The sequence below is a fragment of the Panthera pardus genome, unplaced genomic scaffold, assembly GCF_024362965.1.
Source record: "Panthera pardus isolate Hobbes unplaced genomic scaffold, ASM2436296v1 HiC_scaffold_13, whole genome shotgun sequence".
Taxonomy (NCBI): domain Eukaryota; kingdom Metazoa; phylum Chordata; class Mammalia; order Carnivora; family Felidae; genus Panthera; species Panthera pardus.
Window position 1 is genome coordinate 34,829,402 of NW_026526688.1, and position 22,696 is coordinate 34,852,097.

General features: G+C 49.9%; 1 protein-coding gene across 6 annotated transcripts in view; it reads right to left on the reverse strand.

Moving 5' to 3' along the window:
• Nucleotides 1-293: 293 nt before the first annotated feature.
• The window catches only part of SLC25A37 (solute carrier family 25 member 37), a 39,589-nt gene continuing 17,186 nt past the window's right edge, over nt 294-22,696 (reverse strand). For 3 of the 6 annotated variants that reach the window (XM_019466926.2, XM_019466927.2, XM_019466929.2), the window contains 3 exons: nt 5,667-5,895; nt 3,569-3,625; nt 294-1,479 (listed from right to left, as the gene is read on the reverse strand). In XM_019466926.2, coding sequence (XP_019322471.2) covers nt 959-1,479; nt 3,569-3,625; nt 5,667-5,895 — 807 coding nt within the window. In that variant the 3' untranslated portion in view covers nt 294-958. Of the gene's footprint in view, nt 1,480-3,568; nt 3,626-3,837; nt 5,896-14,818; nt 14,945-22,696 lie in introns of those variants that run through there. The other 3 variants (XM_053900956.1, XM_019466933.2, XM_019466932.2) reach the window with 3 other exon arrangements.

Sequence of the window (22,696 nt, forward strand, 5' to 3'; positions counted from 1 at the left end):
CACTCACCACAAGGAAGGGAATGGTCTCAGTAGGTGTTAAGACTAGTCATCCTAACCCTACTGGGGACCACGGACCTCCAGTGTGACCGTGCCACATTATATATGTGCCACCATTATATACGCATGCGTGCGTGCATACAGCAAGACAAAGTGCCCCAGGGCCAGATCTTTGGTCCTGGAATTTTTAGCACAAAGGTGACTGACTGAACAAAAGGAGAAAAAAAAAAAGTAGCTGGAAGTAATAGCTCATGATTTCATTTTCCACGTACCTTTTTCCCCCATGAAAAGAGAAATTCAAAATATAAACTTTATTATTTTACATTCAAGTGAAACTTCCATCTGGGGGGCTCCGCACAATTTTAGGCCGCATTCAGCAATTTACCACTTTGGTGCCTTTTTAACTTAACCCGATGGAAGCCTTCAGCCCTCTATTTTTTTTAAAAACAGCTTCATAGTCCCAGCTGTAACACCTATCTGTACACACGCACAGGCACACACACAAATCCAAAAACGTCTACGTAGAAAAATAAAGGATAAACATTATCCACCTATTTTATACTGTGTGCTGGAACTTTTATATACAGAACTCTCTCTCTCTTTTTTTTCTTTAATGTTTTCAGTCACTGCACATTTTCTCCCCTCTCCTGCGAACTGCGAGCCTAGGGCAGGAGACTGCTACAGTGAGGCAGAAAAGCTACATTCTTGCCAGAGGAAGGGAGACAAAAAGCCATTTCTCGCTTCCCTTCCAGTCTTTCCCCACCTACCACCTCGGATGTCCCTGCGGACGGCCTTCCGGTAAGCGGCTGTCCCCTCCCTCTAAGGCATCAGGGGAGCGGAGGGCCCATCCTGCAAACACCCCGCCAAAATCAGCTCGGTGCGAGGACAAGGGAACGGAGGCAGGCAGGGAAAGCCTTTTAAAAATAAAAGATTCTGGAACCACTGCCCACAGCCCATTCCTTTAGTATGGAGTTCGATTCTCCAGCTTGTGCTTGGTGAGGAAGTACTTGAAGAACTCATAGACGGACCAGGAAATGGCAGTGGAGGGCATCTGGTAGATGACGCGGGCCTGCATGCCCTTGAAGTAGCCGGGCAGGCCATTGAGCTGGTACACCATCCGGAAGGCGTTGGCCATGCCCGACAGCCGGCCGCTGATGTTGGCCAGGTTGAGGGCCATGTTCTCCTGCGTGTTGAGGAGGGTCTTGCAGACGTCCAGGGGGGTGGTGGCGGCTGCGGCGAGGGCCCCGGCCAGCCCGCCTGAGATGATGTGGGACTGCGGGTTGTAGCCCCGGTGAGGGTTGACCTGCTCCTGCAGGAACTCGTAGGTGATGAAGTGGATGGACTGGAAGGGAATGTTCATGGTCAGCTGAGTGGTGTAGCTCCGGTAGAAGGCCCCCACGCCCTCGGTCCTCCACACCGTCCAGACGCAGCTGAGGGCCGACCGGTGTGGCGAGTTGTACATCTGCATGCGCTGCTTCACGACTGTGGTCGGGGCCGCGGGCAGGCAATGGGTTGGGATCGGCCCCACCCCAGGTCGCAGTGAAATGGGAAGCCAGGCCATAAAGAGAAACAAGCAAGTTTAGACACACTGGTAACAGGTCCCGGAGAGCTAGCACACACGCGGCCCCCAGCCTGAGGACCCAGAGCCAGCTCCGGGCACTCCCCATTTCCAAAGGTGGCCCCAGGCCCCAGCGCCTGGTTTCTCCCGCCTGAATCCTGTTCAGGGTGGTCCCCAAACGAGGCAGCCACTTCAGACTAGATTCACTGATCTGATCCCCCCAGAGCCCGCGGGCCTCCAGCATCACACCCACCACAAAACCTAACCCTGCCCCCCGGCCTCTCCGCCCTCCTCCCTCCCGGCTGCTCCCGCGTCCTGTCCTTTATTCTCTGTATGTGGTCCGGACTCAGCGTTTCTAGCTTCTGTGTGTCACAGCGCTCTTGGAAGACACACTGGAATTATGTCAGCCCAAATTCAATGACAAAGTCCAGTGAAGACCCGGGCAGCTGCTGGTTCAAAGGATGAGGCCAATGAGGGCCAGCTGTGGTCCCTCAGGCCTAAGGGTCTGAATAGCCCCCCACGCACCACCAAATGAACACATACAGTGTGCTGGCTTTACTTTGAAAGAAATGAAGTCCTTAAACCATTATGTCAAAGAGGAGAGAGGGTGCTGAACCTCACTTGTTCCCCCTTTAAAAGTAGAAAGAAAATTCTTGCCGGGATGACATGGTCTAGTTAACCGGTCACTGACCAGGTCCCTGTCCACACTGCCTTAAACACATAAAAACAGAAGCCCACCTCCCAGTCTGACCCATCAAGTCCCTGAAGGTCAGAACAAGGAGTCCCTGTCTGCCCCGGGCATGGGAGGCAGCAGAGAGCAAATAAGAAATTTCAACCTTAAGAGACAAAAACAGACAAACTCGGAACACAAGACGTGAAAGGCTGACATTTTACCTCTGATTTTTCCCTTCTGGCAAGGGACCATTTTCAGATGGGGGGAAAGGTGGAGAGACTCATACATGTCACACAGAGAACAGCCCAGCTGAGAAGTGGCCCAATACCAGGTCCCAAATCTCCTCGCTGTGCGGACCCGAGTCGGTAAGGGCTCAAGTCTCCACAGCTGACAACTGTTTCATAGTTTTATAGTGCTCCCAAAATTCAAAATAAAAAAAAGATAATGTGGGAGGAGTTGGCTAAGACAAGATGGCCAAAGGTTAATTCACAAGTAGAGTGATGTGCACGTGGTCGTTCCTAACACTCTTCTCTCTACACTTGTGTTACGTTTCAAAGTGTCCATAATAATTTCAAATCTCTTTTAAAAAAGTAAATTGAACCAAAGCCCGCATGATGACCTTTGATGGGTTCCCCTTAAATTTGCCTAGGGTTAATAAAGGTTAACAAGGGCCAGAGGTGTGTGTGTGTGTGTGTGTGTGTGTGTGTGTGTGCGCGCGCGCGCCCGCATGCACCTGTGCGCACGTGCACACATACACGTACACACAGGTTTTAGAGGAGTGCAAAAGGATCGCCCAGGGAGCTTGTTAAGACAGATTCTCTGGGGCGCCTGGGTGGCTCAGTCAGTTGAGGGCCTGACTTCAGCTCAGGTCATGATCTCACGGTTTGTGGGTTTGGGCCCCATGTCGGGCTCCGTGCTGACAGCTCAGAGCAGCAGCCTGGAGCCTGCTTCAGATTCTGTGTCTCCCCCTCTCTCCTCCTCCCCACCTCATGCTCTGTCGCTCTCTCTCAAACAAAATTTTTTAACTTAAAAAATTAAAAAAACAGACTCTGTCTATACCCCCAGAGATTCTGATTTAGCAGGTCTGGGATGGGACTAGAATTGGCATTCCTAACATGGTCCACGGATCACAGTCCCAGTAGCTCTGTTTAAGAGGAACACCATAGGCTCAAATGCTTGCCTCTTTTCAAGGCCTTTGCTAACATGGTAAAGAATTCTCCTACTTATTCTGACTGGAGGCTGGAAGTCCCCTTGCCCGACCTTCTGTCCCCACCACCACCTTTTTTTCCTGCCCCTTTGCACATCCCCTTCTGCCATTCCCTGGGACCATGAAGCATTACCTTCTGCTGGATTCATTACCGCATCGTGGAGCAGGGTGGCCATACTCCCAGCTATCCCTGCAAAACAAACTCCAGAAAATTACCCTCAGGGACCGGGTGTTCTGAGGAAGTTCCTGGAACCTACAATCAGATGGAACCCTGCACCGCTTTCTAAGAAGCAAAATCTACAACCAGCTCCACCCAGGTGAGCACAGACTCTTAAAGACATAAAGTAACGATCGAACTGTTGGGGGAAATGGGGAGAAGGTAACACAGGCACAGGTACCCACATTTTCATCTTGCAGATCTGTAGTCAATGCTCGGAAAGGCTAGACCCGCTGATGTTGGATGGTACCCGGAAACCACACTTCGTGGCTTTCTCCAGCGGAAAACTGTCCAGATTTTAATTCTCCCCTGTCCCTCACCTTTGTCTACAGACTAACTCCCTCTGCCCTTGAGCCAGAGCCATCAAAGGGAATGGTATTATGTACACAGCTAAGAGGGGAGAAGAAGTCAGAAAAGACATTTTTTTAAAAAAATCCTTAATCAAATCCAGGTGTTTTCAAGAAAACAGGCAGGGGAAGCAGGCATCAGGAAGATCTGCATGCGGCAGATTTCCAGGGTTAGTTGGCAAAGCGAGGACTTGCCTCAGGGACGACAGACCCCATCCGAGGCTCTCACCTGGCCTGGCTTCAAGAACCAGGCACTTCCCAAGTCTGATTGGGGCCTGGAACTTTGCTTTTGGCTCTGGGTTTCCTCCCCAGGCAGGTGCCACTGCCCAGCCAATTAAGACGAGCACCCAAAGGTGGGAGGAATGAGAAATAGCGGGATAACGCTTCAGAAATGCATACACAGCCCCCTTCCCCCTCCGCCCACACTTACAATCACCACCAGAAAGGTCAAAATGCAACCACGGCATACGTCGCAGCGAAGCCGTAACAGCGCTGGGCAGAACTGTGTTGCATCAAACCACCGCCACGGGGCTCAGTGACCAAGGGACTAAACATTACACAAGGCAGTTGCAGCAGAAGTCGAACCCCAAGGCCACGGACCCAGGGACGGCATCAGTGTGGGGCCCTCAGTGCCTGTCTTAATAAATGCAACCAGGGGCCCATTTTTAAAAAGCGAAACGAATGTCTGCAAACCAGCCGGGGGGGGGGGGGGGGTTGTTATTACCAGGGTTTGCTGATGGGGCACTCTCAGTAGAACAAAACGAGAAGGGGAAAGGTTGGCCGCTGGTCACTCTACCTGTCCACTGTCGAAACACGAATTCTGTTAAAGTACACCTTAGGCTGCTCTCCGCAGTCCCCTTCCCCACCCAAACGAAACCCGACAAAAGCCAAACCCACAGGAGAGGTGAAAAGAGCCGCTGAGCTGGGCCCGGGAAAACACGGCTGTGTAGGAGCCCCGTGCCAACTCGAGCCCCCGCCCGCCTCTTGCCCTCAAAACAACAAAAAGAAAACTCCTCCTCCACAGAGATGCCACTGAGACCAACGGAAGAGAATGGGGGTGAAATTCCCAAATCCCCAGAAGCTTAAGGTGGGAAAGGTCGCCTGTGCTGCCGCAAATCCTTTGTCAGCCATAAAACTTCTTGACCTTTTAAAGCTTAGTTAGATCTTGACGTTGTAGAGACCTGTTGAACCAGTTTTTTAAATAGTCTCAAAGAAGCTGTCCAGATAACTTTTTTTTTTTTTTTTTTGGAATCCAGTATTGAAAAGTTTTGTTTCTAGTCAGGGTTTTTTTTTTTCCTAGATCTGATCATTAAGTGCTTTTGCGTGTTTAAAAAAAACAAAAACAAAAAAAAAACAAAACAAACAAAAAAAAAACCAAAACAAAATGGAAAAACCCACACAACAATGAAAACTGAAACACCTCTGTCACCGACTGCCCCCAGGCTTTAGAAAGCGAAGGAGGGGAACAGAAAAAGCGTGTGCATGTGTGTGTGCGTGTGTGCATGTGTTTGGGTGTGTGCGCACACACGACTCTAGAGTTCTTTATTCATAAGCAAGCATGGCGGAGATGAGGCGTCAGGCTGCTGGGTCACAGGGAGGAGAGCCCTGGGGAAGGGTCTGTTGAAGGAGAGAGCTCTCTAACTTCCAGACAAACGCTTTCAAAATACCGTTGGCTAGGTGGCTGTTTCCTTGGTGGTGGAAAGCGGCATTTAAAGTCCTTTTCATGTTTTCGTAGCAGGCAAAATACATGGCGTGGGCCGGCCCCGCACCCATCACCATCACGTTGAGGCCTCGCAGGGGCCTCCAGAAGCCTTCAGTCCGAATGATTTTCTTGAGGGCTCCGTAGACGCTGGTGTACTGTGCTTTGGGATCTGGATTCAAACTCTGCATTCGTGTCTAGGGGAGGGCGAGAAAACAAAACGGTGGAAGTTAACAAGGACGGTGAAGAGGAAAAAGAAGACCCGGGGCGGGGAGAGTGAGAGAAAACGGCCCATTTTCAGAGTTCCACAGGATTTCTCGGCGAAGAACACACTTATTCCCTCCTTCCGCCTTCACATACACACGTGGATTTCGTTATGCCCAGCAAAGGGGGAAATGGTTGGGGGGGCAGGATTGGGAAGAGGCAGATGGCAAGCTGTGTGACCCCTGAGGAATCCCTTAACCTCTCTGGGCCTCGGGACCCCCAATTAAAAAAAAAAACAAAAAACAAAAAACAGGATTCTGGCTAACGTCAAATGAAATCATGTATACGAAACCCTTAACTCAGAGACCTAGTCAAATGGAAGTATTATTATCCTGTGGTTCCCACTCTGGTCCTAAAGCCTGTGTCCTCACTTATCTGGGACCTCCATGGTCTGAATGCTCCTGCTGTTCAGCCCCAAACAGGAATCTCCCAGGGGCCCTCTGGGCTTCATCCCACATCTCCTCTAAATGCACTTCACATTTTGTCTTCTGAAGTTAGCACTTAAATATAAATGGTCTTGTTCATAATCTCTTCCTGTGTATAGCCTTGCCTCCTTGAGGCAGAAGCTCGGCTTTCCCCCATTTTTGTTATCCCTTCAGATTTCCTGGGCACTTGCGTAGGTGTGACAATTAATCTACACGTCCATGTAGCAAGACCACAGTACCCACACTGGCTCCAACTATAGCAAACAGTACTCTAGATGACGCTATGGAGGCATTTCTTAGGTGTGATTAACATTGAAACCATTAAATCAGACTGAGCAAAACAGATTACCCTCTGTAATATGGTGGGCCTCATCTAATCAGTTGAAAGCCCGAAGAAGAAAAAACAACCTGTTGTCCCCCAAGGAAGAAAGAATTCTGCCTCCAGAAAGTCTCTGGACTGGAGCTCTTCCCTGAATCTCCAGCTGGCCTGCCTTGCAGATTTCGATTCCCCAAGCCTCCATAATCACATGAGCCAATTCTTTCCACATACACACACACTCTCCCCACCATCGCTCTTATGGCTTGGTCTCTCTGGAGAACCCAGTATCTCCCAGGTGAAAGACCCACCCTGCCTTAGTCCTGCAAAAGCAACAAACAGCACGCCTTCCTCCACTCCCCTTAACACACACACAGCCTAGAGGAAAGGGTCTCCAGTCATTAGCATGGATATCCTTCTACCACACCAAGCAAAATCGTGCCCAAACCTAACACGTAAAACTGAAGAATTTCTCTAACTGAGAATGGGGTGAAGGGCCCTGGGCCCATGTCTCAACTCCGAGGCAGAGACACCCCTACCTCCCCACCCAGCAACTCAAGGGCTCAGAGGAACAGCGTGAAAACCAATGATCTAAATTAACACTCATATGTAGTATTTAAGAAACAAACGAAGGAACAAAGAAAAGAAAACCAGAGAAACAAAAAAACAGGCTCTTAACTATAAAGAACAAGCTGGTGTGTTCACCAGAGGGCAGGTGGGCGGAGGGATGGGCGAAGTAAGTGATGGGGATTAAGTGGTGCGCTTATCGTGCTGGGCATTGAGTAATGTGTGGAAGGGGTGACTCATTATACGGTATACCTGAAACTAACATAACACTGTGTTAATTACACTTGGATTTTAAAACATAAATCAATAAAATTTTTATTTTAAAACTTAAAAATAGAAAAATTTTTCAAATTCATAGTAATTTTCAGATTTCACCAGCTTAGTAAAAACCACAAAGAAAATGGGCACATCGTGGGCAACTTTTCATTTTGCCAAGAAAGGACATCAAACAGTAATGATGTGAGTGGCAATCACCACTGCCCTCTATTAGGATTATTCTCCACCAGAAAAGACATTTTTAATGCTTAAAGAAAACAGAAACAAAAACAAAGACTACCTCTGATCATAAAACTGTTCTTTAAATTAAATTTAGCTTTATCAAAAATGCACCACTTTAGCCCAGTGAAAATACCCCCTGGCCCAGCCAGAGCCGCTGCTGGACACTGGGGCCCACACTCCAGGGGAGTGCCGGGTGGGAATGGACGGGGTCAGTGTCCCTGTGCCTTTCTGTTTGTTTCCTATTCTGACATGTTCCCAAAAGTATCTGAAGAGGCTTAATGATGGAGGATACATGATAAGCAAACAAGAGCAGGGGAAGAAACACACACTTGTCAACCAAGAGGGCACCTGACTCGCAGGGGTGAATACTCCACCTGGCTCGGAATATGCAAAGCGTTTACTCCGGAGGGGGCAGCACTGCTTCTCCAAGGACAACACAGGTTATCTTTTAAATTCTAAAAGACACTTGAAATCGCTCACGTTCTAGAGCAAAGAAAGCTTTGCATTCTCCCTGGCTTTTTCTTATCACTGCCCCTGATAAAAAGCTGGAGTACAATGCAGGAGGTGGTATAGAGAGAACAGGGATGGAATTCAGATTCTATCACTTCCGTGTGACCCTGGGCAAGATGGTTAACCTCTCCAAGCTTTAGTTTCCTCTTCTGACAGAATGGTTAAGAAAATTAGAGATCTAGGACCATCATTACTGTTAATAACAAAGGAGGCACCAAGAGGCTACGTAATACGATTCTAGTATATAACCTGCAGACGTCTAAGCTCCATGGAGGGGGGTGCTGCATCTGTCTTACAGGATAACTACAACACCTATTCTGGTGTCTAACTCACACTGGGGGCCCAATAAATATTTGTTGAACAAATGGATGAACAAACAAATGTGTGCAAGTAAGGGTACCAACTGGGGCAACGGGATATGTTGCTTATTTCACTTCCCCCTAAAACATGAGTAGCTTTCCTGGAGTTACCTTTTCCTCCTATCATCCGTTCCCTATTCCCTGTTTTTTTTTTTTTCCTTTTTTAATTTTAGATGGGGGGGGCAGCACAAGTTGGGGAGAGGGGCAGAGGGAGGACAGAGAGAAAGAGAAAGAGAGAATGAATCCCAAGCAAGCGCCACACTCAGCGTGGAGCCCAACACATGGCTCGATCCCGTGAACCCTGAAATCCTGAATTGAGTCAAAATCAAGAGTCAGACACTCAACCGACTGAGCCACCCAGGTGCTCCCATCCTTTCCCTATTGATAACAAGCCCTCATTTTGCTGCATTTCTCAAGCCCAGGTGTGATCTGTTGAGCCACAGGCAGACCAGAAGCAGCCAGTCCCAGGGGCCTGTCAATAAAGGGTGGCTCCTGTCACTCCCACACCCAGAGGAGAGGTCCTTGGGCATGGACTCTAGAAGTCCATTCTCCCCCTTCCCCCACCACCACTCCTAATTTCTGGCCTTGGGCAGCAAGGCTAGCCTATGGTGAAGCTCCTTGGGTCCTAGTGGGTAGCCCCTTATAAGCGGGGGGTGGCAGTGTGAGAAACACACAGGACCCAGAGGGAGGAGCTGAGAGGCTGGATTCTGGGTTTGACACGGGCTCCAATGGGGCCAAGTGGCCTTGGCTATGGCATCTCATCTTCTGGTCCTCAGTGTCCTCAACTGGAAAATGCAGGACAGGGTCAGAATAGTGACTGATTACCAGAATCACCAGGAAATGTTTTAAAATGTCTTTCCGGGCACCACTCCAATACACTGATGCAAAACTTTTTTTTTTTTAACTCCCCAGATGATTCTGATCATCACTCAGTTTGGAGAACCACTAAATAAAGGGCCCGCTCAACCTCAGCACTTTCTAGAAACATTCTGTGTCCCGCCTCGGTGGAAAGGCAGGCACTTGGGTTAAGTGAGGGGGGGGGGGCTGGGGAGGCAGTGTGTACAGAGGGGAGCGGAGGCAGGAAGCTTCAGGGCCAGCCAATGTGACGTTGTTGGTCTGAACTCCAGCTCTGGGACCTCAAGCGGGTTCCTTAATGTTGGGGCGTGGGATAATCCTCCGGGGAGCTGTTGGCAGACGGGGTGAGGTAACTGTGGGAAAGACCCAGCCCAGGTTGGCAGGCAACCGTGACCGTCCCTTCTCCCATCCACCCTTTCCATACACGATGATGTCGGGAAGGTTCCTTCCTTACAAAGCCACTCACAGAGGCCAGCCCTCGTAGACTTACAAGGGAAATTCGAGGTTGATTTCTCCCCTCTCCCTTTTTAAGGGGGCGAGGCAGCTGAGGAAGCAGTACTGAACCAAAATGCACCACCCCCTGTGGAAAAGAAAAGGGCAACTGGGTATGTCTGCTCAAGCAGTAGACTTCTCTGTCCCCGGGGCCCAGGGGTCTACTCAAAAGGGCCACGTTTAATGACACATACTTGGGACAGAGACAAGTGGCCCCTGAGCATGGCGGAGGACCCGGTCAAGGCCTCTCTGGGCTCACCGTGGCCAAGTTCCGGGCCAGGGCCACCTCAGTCCTACGGCACCTTCGTCGGGTACCCTCGACGGGCACCAGGATGCAGAGAGGAAAAGCTGACGGGGAAGTCAATAACAAAGAATGCAAGGGACGCCTGGGGGTGGCTCAGTCGGTTAAACGTCTGACTTCGGCTCAGGTCACGATCTCACGGTTCGCAGGTTTGAGCCCCGTGTCGAGCTCTGTGCTGACAGCTCGGAGCCTGGAGCCTGCTTCGGATTCTGTGTCTCCCTCTCTCTCTCCCCTTCTCCCGCTCGTGTGCACCCCACCCCTCTCGAAAATAAACTTAAAAAAAATAACTAGGAACGTGGGAGATGAGGGGAGAATGACCCATACTGACCGTCCGGGTGCCACGAGGGAGCTCAGGGAAGAGGGAGGAGTGGCCAGCGTGCACCAGTATGGTCTCCGGAGCCCCCTCACAAGGGAGGCTGACGGAAGCCAAGGTGGCCAGGCAGTGGCCAGAGTGGGGGCGACCACCAGTGTAGACTCTCTTTCTTCTTCAGTGACTCTACTTGTAAAATGTACAACTGAGAGCCAGGTACTGTTTTAGCTTCCTGGGGACCAGAGGAGAAGTTGGGGGTGAGTGGAGACAACCCAAGCGCCCCTCGATGGATGGATGGATAAACAAGGGGTCCACACAGACAACGGAACAGGACTCAGCCTTAAAAGGGAAGGACATTCCTGACACTGGCTCCATTAATGCTGAGGGAAATAAGCCTGTCTCTCTCTCTCTCTCTCTCTCTCTCTCTCTCTCTCTCTCACACACACACACACACACACACACACACACACACAAAATAGTGTATGATTCCACATAACAGGAGGTACCTGGACTTGTCAAAACCATAGAAACAGAAAGTAGAATGGTGGTTGCCAGGGGCGGGGGGGGGGGGGGGGGGAGGGGAAGGGGGTTGTTCAACGGGCACAGCGTTTCACTTTTGCAAGATGTACACGCTTGTGCGAACGTACTTTAATGCCAGTGAACTGTATACGCTTAGAAATGGTCAGGATGGTACTTTCACTGTCTGTCACATGTGTTTCACCGCAATGTTGTCTTAAGTCAGGGTGTGAGGGTGGAGAGAAGGAAAATGAATGCTGTAGGATCCACAGAGAAAGGGCAGAGATTAAAAAAACGCAACCAAAACAAAGCAAGAAGACGGAGACGGAGAATTTCACCAACTGCCTTTCCTGCCCCGGGTTTCAGTTCCTGCTCAGGCCTGGCTGCGAGGCTCTCCCTTTCTTTATAATAAATCCCCATCCCGCGCATTTTAATTCTCCACACCCTTGGAAGTTCAGAATGCATATGAGCAGATTAAAGGCTCTGGGAAGTCCTTCAGGAAAGCGGCCAGTGGATTCTGTTCCGCAAGGCACTTCTTAAACGTTTGTCTTGGGCAACAGAAACCTTATCTCGCAGAATAACCAGTTCCATCTTGGGGAACACACGTTGAGAAAACAGCTGTAGCTGGCGGGGGCCCTGGAAGCAGGAAGCACAGAGATCTGATCCGGGGGTCGGCAGGACCCCCGGGGGCCCAAGCCCAGAGTGGCTGGCAGGAGTACGGTGGAAGACAGGCCTGAGAGGGGAGCAGCAAGGAAAAAGAGTCCGATGAGCCTCTGGGCCTGTTACTCCAGCACCCCAGCCAGAAATCAGGAGACCTGGGTCTCTGGCCTGGTTCTGCCACTCACTGTGTGACCTGAGCAAGCGTCCCGGAGCTCTAGAAGGGCAATTCTAGATCAGACTCCATACCAATGACACAAAGTCTGTATTTGCATTAAACCGGCTCCATACGCTTCCGGAAAGGCCAGAATGGAGCAAGTCAAGCCCCTTGCCCCAACTACCCCCCTAATAAGACAAATCAGGACGAGCCTGCCTTGTTGGCCTGTTCTCTTCTTGAGAGGAGGCAGGTGGAGAGAGAGCGGAAAATGTGTGCTCTGCCCCAGGTGAACTCACAGGATCATATGACAGGAGCTGCAGGGGCCCTGGGCAGAGGGCACACGGAGCTCAGCACCTGCCTTTTCAGACAGGAAGCTGGCACCCAGCAAGAAAAGCGAAGGGGGCAAGCTGGGCCTGGCAGGGAGACCTCTGCCCTCCCTGGGTTTCCTGCAGAGGACGGCCCAACCCAAGGACCTGTAGCATCACTCGGCCACTGTCCTCCCACCTGCCCCGGATTCCAAGTCCTCCTTCCCACCTGCCCCAGATTCCGAGTCCTCCTTCCCACCTGCCCTGGATTCCAAGTCCTCCTTTCTCGGTATTTCTCAACAATAAAGAACAAGTGGGGGGCCCCTGGGGGGCTCAGGTGGTAGAGCATGTGACCCTTGATCTCAGGGTCCTGGGTTCAAGACCCACACTGGGCACAGAGCTTACTTTAACAAGAAAGAAAGAAAGAAAGAAAGAAAGAAAGAAAGAAAGAAAGAAAGAAAGAAAGAAAGAAAGAAAGAAAGAAAGAAAGAAAGAAAGAAAGAGGGAGGGAGGAAGGAAGAAAGAGAAAGGAAGAAAGGAAGAAAGAAGTAATAATATAAAAAACGCCTGCATCGAAAAACATACACTTTCAGGATCAGTAGAGGATAATGCGAAATCTACCCATCATCCATTCAAAAGCGTCTGTCAAGCTCCTACTTTGAGGCAGGTGCAGAGACACCGCAGCAACGGGCATGTGAGGGGCTCCCAAGTTCATGGTGTGAACACCACAGCACAACGGGTGGGCACAATGCCCAGACCAGGGCTGCACCCCAAAAGGCTACGCAGGGGTCTCTGTTCCAGACTTTTCCCAGAGAAAGGAAATTCAGTTCAGGCACCCACTGAATGCCAGGAAAATGCCAAATAGTAATAGCGTCTGACACCCGGTGTCTGTTGCAGAATCAGCAATCAAACCCGTAAATTTAACTCTATCCCATGCGCCAACTTTTCCCAAGTTGCATGGACAGTCACTAAGTAGAACACAGGGAAATGCCTAGGCCAGACTGCAGGTCCCAACTGCAGCCCCCTCCCTATCTTCCAAGCCGCACAGCCAGCCTGCCACAGGTGCACAGCCTCACCCTCCGGCCCAAGGCCCAAATCTCTCCCACTGGCACCCCCTGCCCATCTATGGCACTGTGTACCCCCTGCACTGGGGCCCGCTGATGCCACTCCAGCTTCCCGTCCACAACCACACAGGGCAGAGAGTGTCAGGCCAGGAGCCTCCTCCCATGCAGGCACACAGATCCCCGCGGGCAGCCGGGAGAGAGAGAGAGGCCTTTTTGGCACAGTGCTTTGTCGGGAAAGAACTGCCTTCCGGAATGAAGCCACGGACCTCATCAAGGGCCTAGAGAGTCCTATCCTCACCTGCCAGAATCCTTAGGAGGCACGCACAACAGAGAAGAAACCCAAACCACATCAAGGAGAACCGTGCACACACAGTAAAACCTTCAGCACTCTTGAGTTCAAGACTGCCGGCGTTCCGACTCAGAATCTGGGTCCCAACTCGGAACGTCGTCCTTCCTTGTTTGACACAGAAGACGGACGATTGTGCCCCGGCCCTTTGAAAAACAGTCGAAATCGTAACAAAAATGAGACATGAGGATGACACTCAGTACCATTCCCACGCACACACTAACCAGGAACAGAGCACTGTGGGAAATGCTTTACAGAGAACCACGCTGTTTGTGACAAGCAGAGGCACATCGAAGTTTATTCTCCAGTTCAAGATTCCAAATCATGTCTTTTTAAATCTCCCAAACTGGCAAAGGTGTCCACACGAAGAGAATATACCTTATCTCTCTCTTTTGTTAATCAAAAGGAAAGCTTGATCCTCTTAAAAAAATTTTTAACGTTTTTCATTTTTGAGAGAGAGAAAGAGACAGGGCATGAGCAGGGGAGGGGCAGACAGAGAGAGGGAGACACAGCATCTGAACCAGGTTCCAGGTTCTGAGCCGTCAGCACACAGCCCCACGCGGGGCTTGAACCCACGGACCACGAAATCATGACCTGAGCCAAAGCCGGATGCCCAACCGACTGAGCCACCCAGGCGTCCGTCCCCTTGATCTTCTTCAAGTTTAGGAACCAGCAGGAGAAAAATGACTCCTTCAAAGAAGTCCTTGCCTCCCTCTCCCTTCCCCCCAGATAAAAGGGGGGGAGGGGGGAAGGAGAAAGAAGCATGTGGTGGCGTGGTGATGGGGAGTTCCAGGCACATACCTTCCGAAAGCCCCTGGTGAGAACCAGCATTTTAGAGCAAGAAAAAGGGCTAGTTCATTGTGCCATCGGTCAGAAGAACGGTACCAAGACGAGGCGGAGAGATGAGAGTGGGTAGGAACACGCGTCTGCATCCATTTCCCTGCCGCCCCTATGGGAAGGTCCAGACTCCCCTCAGCTCCAGGCCACCCCGATGCTCAGGGGAGGCGGGGAGGGAGCAGTCTCTCTCTCTCTCTCTCTCTCTCTCTCTCTCTCTCTCACACACACACACACACACACACACAAGACAACAAACCAGCAAAGCGGCCGCTCTTCCTTTTGGCTTACGCCCCACAGGAGGCCCGTTTTCAGAACAGCCACATGCCAACGTTCCTGGTTACCTACTGCCTCTAAAGTGTGGAGCCTGGCCTGCGGAGCATTTGAGACATCTCTCATTCATACTCGCCAGACGAAATCCTGAAACCTTCAGGGCCCATGAGGGGTGTGCTTCGGGGTCACTGCTGTTTCTAGGGATAAAATGACTCAGTATTCAGTAGAAAATACAAATTCCACCAAGACCACCAAAACCAAGTTCCTTGGCCTTCCAGGGAAGGAGCCACAGCACTTCTCCTGAGAACAGGCCACAGTGAGGAGTCAGACCCCAGAGCAGCACATCCAACTCAGAAAGGGTGGCCCAAGAGGGGCCATGGGACCTGTACCTAGAGAGAAGAACGGTACCTCAACTGCTAAAAAAAAAAAAAAAAATGGAGCTGTCTTTACGATGATTTGACTTTTTGACTTCGTGCATGTGCTACTTTGATTGAAAAATAAAAGGCAAACAGGGCAGGGAGAGGAAGTGAACAATTCTGCCCACGGGGGACGCGACTGTGCGGGTGGCTCTGGGAAACGGGAAGGTATGGCCCAAGGCTATGTTCAAGGGTAAATGCAGAGGTAAGGTGCAGGTGGAGAGGTCGCTCTGGACTCAGGAGGGTGGCTGGGCGCTAGACAATCAATAAACGTTTGCTGAGAGAAAGGCAGGTTGGGACTGGACGATGGGAACGGCTTGCTCAGGAGCTTGGAATTTACTTTACAGTCAAGTGTTTTCCACGGTTACGTATTGCACGTGACGGCAGCTACGGAGAGGCACGCAGTAAGCAGTACAGATGAGGTCTCTCACAGCCGGAGCAGGGATCAGGCCCAGGCAACGGAAGCCCTCCCTACCAGGTCTCATCACAGGCTGGCCTCTCTCTGCTCTCTCCAAAGCCACGGCCACAGGCAAGGCCACCACAAGGCCACCTCACACCCACTGGCAGCAGCGCACCGCATTCCCACATCCCTTCATCCTAGGAGCTGACCCTGGTCACTCCTGCCCTTCTCTAGAAAACTCTCCAGCAGATGGAGGCAGGGATGAGAGAATCCATGCCTGGCTCAGACCCAATATACCCAGGAAATACTCAAAACATCCAGTTTGCGGCCAGCCCAAAGGATTAAATTATTTCTGCCCTACACGTGGGAAAATTCCCAAGATTCCAGGTAACAGGGCTCGGAGTTCACAGACGGGATTGGTGACCCTAGCAAGACGAGCAGGGGCCCAGGGTCCTGCGTTCTAGTCCTACACCTGATATTAAGGACTACGGTGGCCTTCAACAAGTCAGCTGGCTTCTCTGAGCCCCCAAGCCTCTATTCACAAGATAAGTCATACCAACAACTATCTCCATTTTACAAACAAGGAAACTGAGGCACAGAGGGGATAAGCAACTTGCTCCAAGGTCACAGAGTACACACAGGAATGGAAGCCAGGCAGATTGGCTCCAAAGCCATGCTCTGAACCAGGAGGCCACACGACCTCTCCCTGGGGGGTGGACAGTAGGGATCACAGATGATCTCTAACTACCTTCCTGTCTCTGATGTGCTCTGTTTCTCCTGTCATGCTAAGTCATAAATGTATACTAGTCCTTATGTGTCCAACCTCTTTGAAGAGGGAATAGTACCCTGACTATGTCAAAGTCACCTAAATCTTCACTGCTTAAGACCACGATGCTCCTGAGGGATCTGTGTCCAGCCTGCCAGCTTACAGACAGTCACAAGCCCAATCACATGGAGTTCACATAGCTTCCCTGTTTCCCATCGCTGGCCATCAGCCTGGCCGCTGATTCCAAGGGGAACAGGGTAATAGGGGCTCGTTCAATACGAACCTGTTGTCACTCAAAAAGAGCTTGAACCATTTGCCCGCCCAGGTTGTGGCCAGGAGGGGCATCTGGATGGATGAAAGCCTGGCGCTCTCTCAGTATTCAAAGGCTAAGACTGAATATTCCAAAGTTCAGGCCGTTTTCAGAGAAGAATTTAATTCACTGCTATTCCCTGGCCTCCCCGGGGCCTCCCTGACTCAGCAGCCTTGTCTATGTCATTGGCTTATAAACACCCCACCTACAAGTAAGGACAAGATGTCAGAGGCAGAACTGAAGGAACGCCTCATTCTCAAAAGTGTTTTATTTTCCTCGTATAGAGGTAAACTCGCTGAAGCACCCTAACGCCACATCAAAGAACAAATTTAATGCAAGAATCCACATGGAAGTACCCTAGAAGAACACAAAGCCACCCCATGGCACCAGGACGACCTGGGTGCAGAAGAACAGGATGTGGCCACTGATTCTCCACACGACCATTCTGGTCCCTGCTCGCTCCTTCAGCCCTGGCCGCTCCACCATTGTGGCCTTGCGTGGTGGGGCTCCCTGTGGGCTTTTGTTTGATTTCAGAGTTCTAACACCCACCTATCCCCCAACCTCCACTTAGTTTTCCCTAACTAGGAAACAGTTATGGGATTTGCCCAAGCTCCCAGAGCTGGTCAGCACTGTGCCAGGACTGGCCAACACTCCCAGACCCAGCCCTGCAACCACACTTTGCTGAAGATTCCAACTGTGGAAATCTCAAAATACCTTGTTCACCCACCCGCCGGCCTGATGCTCGGATAGTCTCTTGGGGTGCGGAGTTCATCCATTCAATCAACAATGACATTTTGGGCTTCTACTCTAGGCCTGACTGACTCTGTGATTAGCGCCCGAAGACACAAAGATGTCCCCTGTCCCCGACCACCTCACAATCGAAGTCTTATTCTATTTTTCAGCTGTATGCACTTCGAGGAAGTTACTCAACTTCTCTGAACTTCGGTTCCCTCATCTGTGAAAACCCCGATGTCACGTGCTTCCTGCAATGGATACATGAGAAAACTTTTCAGCGCACAGATCACCTAGCACAGTACAGGAGGTGCTCCATAAATGTTTATTATCTTAGTCATTATTTTTATAAGGGCTCCAGCACATTCCTTAACCACCACCTATGTTAACACAAATGGCTTTGAAATCTTAATAAGAACCACCACCAAAAACTGACCTAATCTTGCCAAGAAGGTGTGAGGCTTTTCCTTCCTCCTGCTTGCTGACAAATGGCTGTTTGGCATGAAGGATCTCATTGCAGGTCTGAACTGAACATCAGATGACAGAGTAGGATAGGCTATAAACCACTCACACAACAGACCCCAAGGTCCCAGAAGGAAGCTGCCAGCCACAGGGCACAGGTGTTGAGGACACTAGGCCACAGTGCCTACGACCACACAAGGTACGGACAGGAGTGAAACCTAACCCCCAGCCCCTCTGATCAGAAAGAGGCTGGGTGGGGGTGCCTGGGTGGCTCAGTCGGTTAAGCATCTGACTCCTCATTTCCGCTCAGGTCATGATCTCACGGGCTTATGAGTTTGAGCCCCACATCAGGCTCTGTACTGGCAGCATGCAGCCTGCTTGGAATTCTCTCCCTCTCTCTCTCTCTCTCTCTCACTCTCTCTCTCTCTCAAAATAAATAAAATGAATAAGAAGAAAGAAAGAAAGAAAGAAAGAAAGAAAGAAAGAAAGAAAGAAAGAAAGAAAGAAAGGCTGGAAAAAGCAAGGGGGCTACCCATTCCCACCGGCGTCCAGGCCCACAAGGCCAGCACCGCAGACTCGAGGGCCCCACCTGGGTCTAAACCCCATTCTGCTGCTTCCTCCTCGTACCTTTGCACCTTTGGCAAATTATTTCATTTCTCTGAGCCTGTTTCCTTATCTGTGAATGGGAGATCATAATAGCACCTATGTCTAACGTCTCTGTGAGGATTAAAGGAAGTAACGAATGAATGAAAAGCCCTTTGCCTGGGGTCTGGCATACAGCTGCTACTGCTCTCATTCATGTCTGGGTTTTTGGATGGTTTTTTTGTTTGGGTTTTGTTTTGTTTTGTTTTGTTTTGTTTTTGGAGAAACAGCAAATTCCTAGGAAGATCTAACTTCTATTCTAATTCCTTCTTAAAATTCTCATTCCCTTGGAGCAGGGTGCCCTCAAGATCGGCCCTGGTCGGGAGCAACCCCCCGCCCCCCACAATGACTGCACACTGCGACTAGACTAGATTACCTGAGTCATCATCCGGACAGCCCGAGCAGCTTACAGTTCTGCTGCCCTCTTAACTGAAGAGAAACTGAGGCCCGGAAAAGCCAGGGGACTTGCCCACAGCACGCACAAGGGACTCTGTCCCTCCCACCCCACTTCCACATTCACCTTTCTTGGCTCTCGGTTTCTAGACGGGACCCAGCTGCTTACATTAATCCTGATTATGTAACAAAGGGAACCTGGGCAGCCTGAAAGGGAGAGGGGAAATCACCAGTGTCAGTTTACAGAGGCGCCAAGGGTCCAAGATGGCAGTGCCTTGGGAGGCTCGCTCACCTGGCCTGGTTACTCAAAAGCAAGGGCGGTTCTGGAGACCTTTAACCAGTGTGAAAGTCTGGGCTGGGCTGAGCAGGAGCCTTAAGTCCCAAGGTTCCCTGACACTGCTGGCTGCAGCCCATTTCCTGGAGGTCACCACTGTGGAAAGGGCCCTCCTGTGCTCAAGGACTTGCTCTTCTCTGAACTGCAGGGAAACAGCCAGATGGGGCCAAGAGGAACCACAGAACCCTCTGTGGGCTCTGCCCCCTCTCCTGTGGTCCAACGTCACCCTGCAGGACTTGGGCCCCCACCGTGGGCGTGGGCAGGTGCTCAGGTCTCCCGGATTCCGGAGGATACATCCACGTGATGCTACAGGGCACAGATGTCTCCACCGAGGATGTCTCACTTTCCTAAACAGGGGCAATCCTCCCAAACCGTGCATTTAAATGTGAGCATGAAGGGACAGAGCCCTGTTCCAAGAGTCAGAAGACCTAGGCTCTTGCCCAGCCCTGCCCTCAAATCCCTGAGGAACTGGGAGCAATCTAACTAACTGGGTATCAAAACAGGTTTCCCCCAGAAGGTAAACACCAGAAACGGTGAGAAATTTCCTCTGTTTTGTTCACGGATCTATTCCAATTGCAAATTATCTGTCAAAAGGATAAACGGGAGTTAATAGTGATGTCTCTAAGGATGTCCTTTTTGGCTCACACAGTCTAAATCTATGAAACTGAAAAAGAATCCTTTGAAAAACAAACGTGTGTGGGTGTGTTTTACTTGCAGGGAGATAAATCTATATATCTACCTTACTGGCCATCAGGCCTACTTGCAGTGTTAAAACGTTTACCTGTATTTGAAAGAAAGAAAGAAAAAGGAAGGAAGGAAGGAAGGAAGGAAGGAAGGAAGGAAGGAAGGAAGAAAGGGGAAGGAAGGAAGGAAGGAAGAAAGGGAAAGAAAGAAAGAAAGAAAGAAAGAAAGAGAAAAAGGAAAGAAAGAAAAAGGAAAGAGAGAAAGAAAGAATGAAAGAAAGAAAAAAGAAAGAGAAAAAGGAAAGAAAGAAAAAGAAAGAAAGAAAGAGAAAAAAGAAAGAGAGAAAAAGGAAAGAAAGAAAGAAAGAAAAAGAAAAAGGAAAGAAAGAAAGAAAGAAAGAAAAAAGAAAGAGAAAAAGGAAAGAAAGAAAGAAAAAAAGACAAAGAAAGAAAGAAAGAAAGAAAGAAAGAAAGAAAGAAAGAAAGAAAAAGGGAGGGAGGAAAGGGAAGGAAAAGAAATCAAAAAATGAAATGAAACGCAAGAGAAATTGCAAGCCTTGTGTACTGTGGGTAGAAATGTAAAATGGTGCAGCCCCTATGGAAACAGTACAGTGGTTTCCAAAAAAAAAAAAAAAACTAAAAATAGAATTACCATATGATCCAGCAATCCCACTTCTGGTTTATAACAAAAAAAAATTTAAAGCAGGGTCCCAAAGACATATTTGCACACCCGTGTGCATAGCAACATTATTCGTAACAGCCAACAGGTAGAAGCCACCCAAACGTCCATCTGTGGGTGAACGGCTGAACAAATGTGGTATCTTGTACAACACTATCATTCAGCCTTACAAAGGAAGGAACTTCTCACACATGCTACAACATGGATGAACCTTAAGGACATTATGAGACAAGCCAGTCACAAAAAGACAAATACTGTATGATTTCACTTACACGAGGCACCTAGAATAGCCAAATCCAGAGACAGAAAGTGGGATGGGGGTTGCGAAGGGCTGCGGTGAGGTGGGGAATGGGGAGTGGCTGTTTCAAGGGGACAGTTTTACTCTGAGAAGATCAAAACGGTTCTGGAGATTGGTTGCACAACAGTGTGAACGGATTGGACATTACTGAATGACACACTTAAGGGCATTAGGGTGTATTAGACACCTGAAACTAGCATAACACTATACGTTAACGTCACTGGAATTAAAATTTAAAACTTCATGAAAATGAAAAGGAAGAAAAAAACCGTTAAGATGTAAATTTCACGTTATATGTATTTAACACAACCTCTTTGAAATCCTCAATCTAATCAATAGCTCATTCCACATGCTGTTCACAGTCTGAGATCCTGTCACAATCACGTAATCCTCTAACACCTTTAACCTTCCTCTAAACCCCTGAAATAGCGTTTTTTGGTTTGTTTGCTTGCTTGCATGTTTTTGCCAAAGGCAAACCAGGGGTCTCAAAGGCACAGCGTGATCCCCTAGACACAGTAATATTTCCGGCTCCAGAGCCCGCCTTGGAAGGAAGCACCCGGAAGGTGAGCCCGGGGACTCCTGGACAGAAGGCAGAAATGGTTAAGATGTAGAATCTGAATCTCCATCCCTTCCCAGAGGTGGCCCCCAGCCTCAAGGATGCAGTGGTTCCCTGTGACACTGGCCCATGCCCACCCCAAAAGATAGTATCCCAGGAATCAGTACCCCAACTGCTCAGGCCAAAAACCAGCCAAGTGTTTGTATGTTACGGACCGGGGTGACGACACCGATGGCAGGCCATCAGAGCCGGGGAGTGCAGGGGACCCCCTGAGCGTCGTGGGTGACGGCTCTCCTGGAATCCACTCCCGCAGGCCCAGGGAGCCGGGCACCTTGAAGCCCTGCATACAGTTCTCATGTCAAGTGTGGTCCTGTCAGCTTCTGCAACAGCAGCTTCCACACCCTTCACAGAGGCCACACCTTCTAAAGCATGCCCCACTATTAGCCTATTAACCACAGGAAGAAAAGACTTTTCCAAGCAGCCCTGTCGCCAGCCTTCTCTTGCTCATTTCACTACTTATAATTACATCAGGTGATGTGTCTGCATGCCTGTCTTCCATTAACGTCTAAGGGCATGAAGGAGGGGACAGCCTCATGGCATTTGTGATCTCAGGGTCCTGGCAGCGTGCTTTATGCAACAGACAATCAATACGCGATTGTCGAGAACTCAGAGGTGCACAAAATTTTTTACCCGCAGGCACATACAAAGTAGGCACTTGAAACCCCGCCGACAGCTGTCTCCGGGCTGTGTCCTGCTATCCACGTGCTGTGTCCTGCAGCACGATGCACATCATCATCTTCTGGGGCCTGCCACATAGAGGGGCAGCCCCATCAGAGCCGAGCTCCAGAGCGTATCCTCAGCATACGCTGGAGGTCTCAGCAGGGCTTCAGGGGAAACTTCCCAGATGTTACTGAAAGCCAGATTTCACACAAATGCTAAGATCAAATTATCTCCATAATGCTGGCTGATTTACAGGTGGGTTGGGTCAGGTCATAGCCAGAGACGATGGTCTCCTGTGCTCTTCACACACCTTGCACACCAGCCAATAACAGAGAAAGAAAGCCAAACGCCAGAAACACCAGGCTTGAAGTTCTAAGCGTCTCAGGGGAAAGACACCGAAGGAAACATCCTGAAGATTCATATTCCAGCCTCTGGAACCCGCTCACATGCACAAACGTCTGCATGTACAAACTGTTTCATAAGCTTTTGGGGGAGTCATATTTAAGTTTTACTGGATGCCGAAGGGAAGGGCAGGAACCTACAATCATGGGTGAGCTT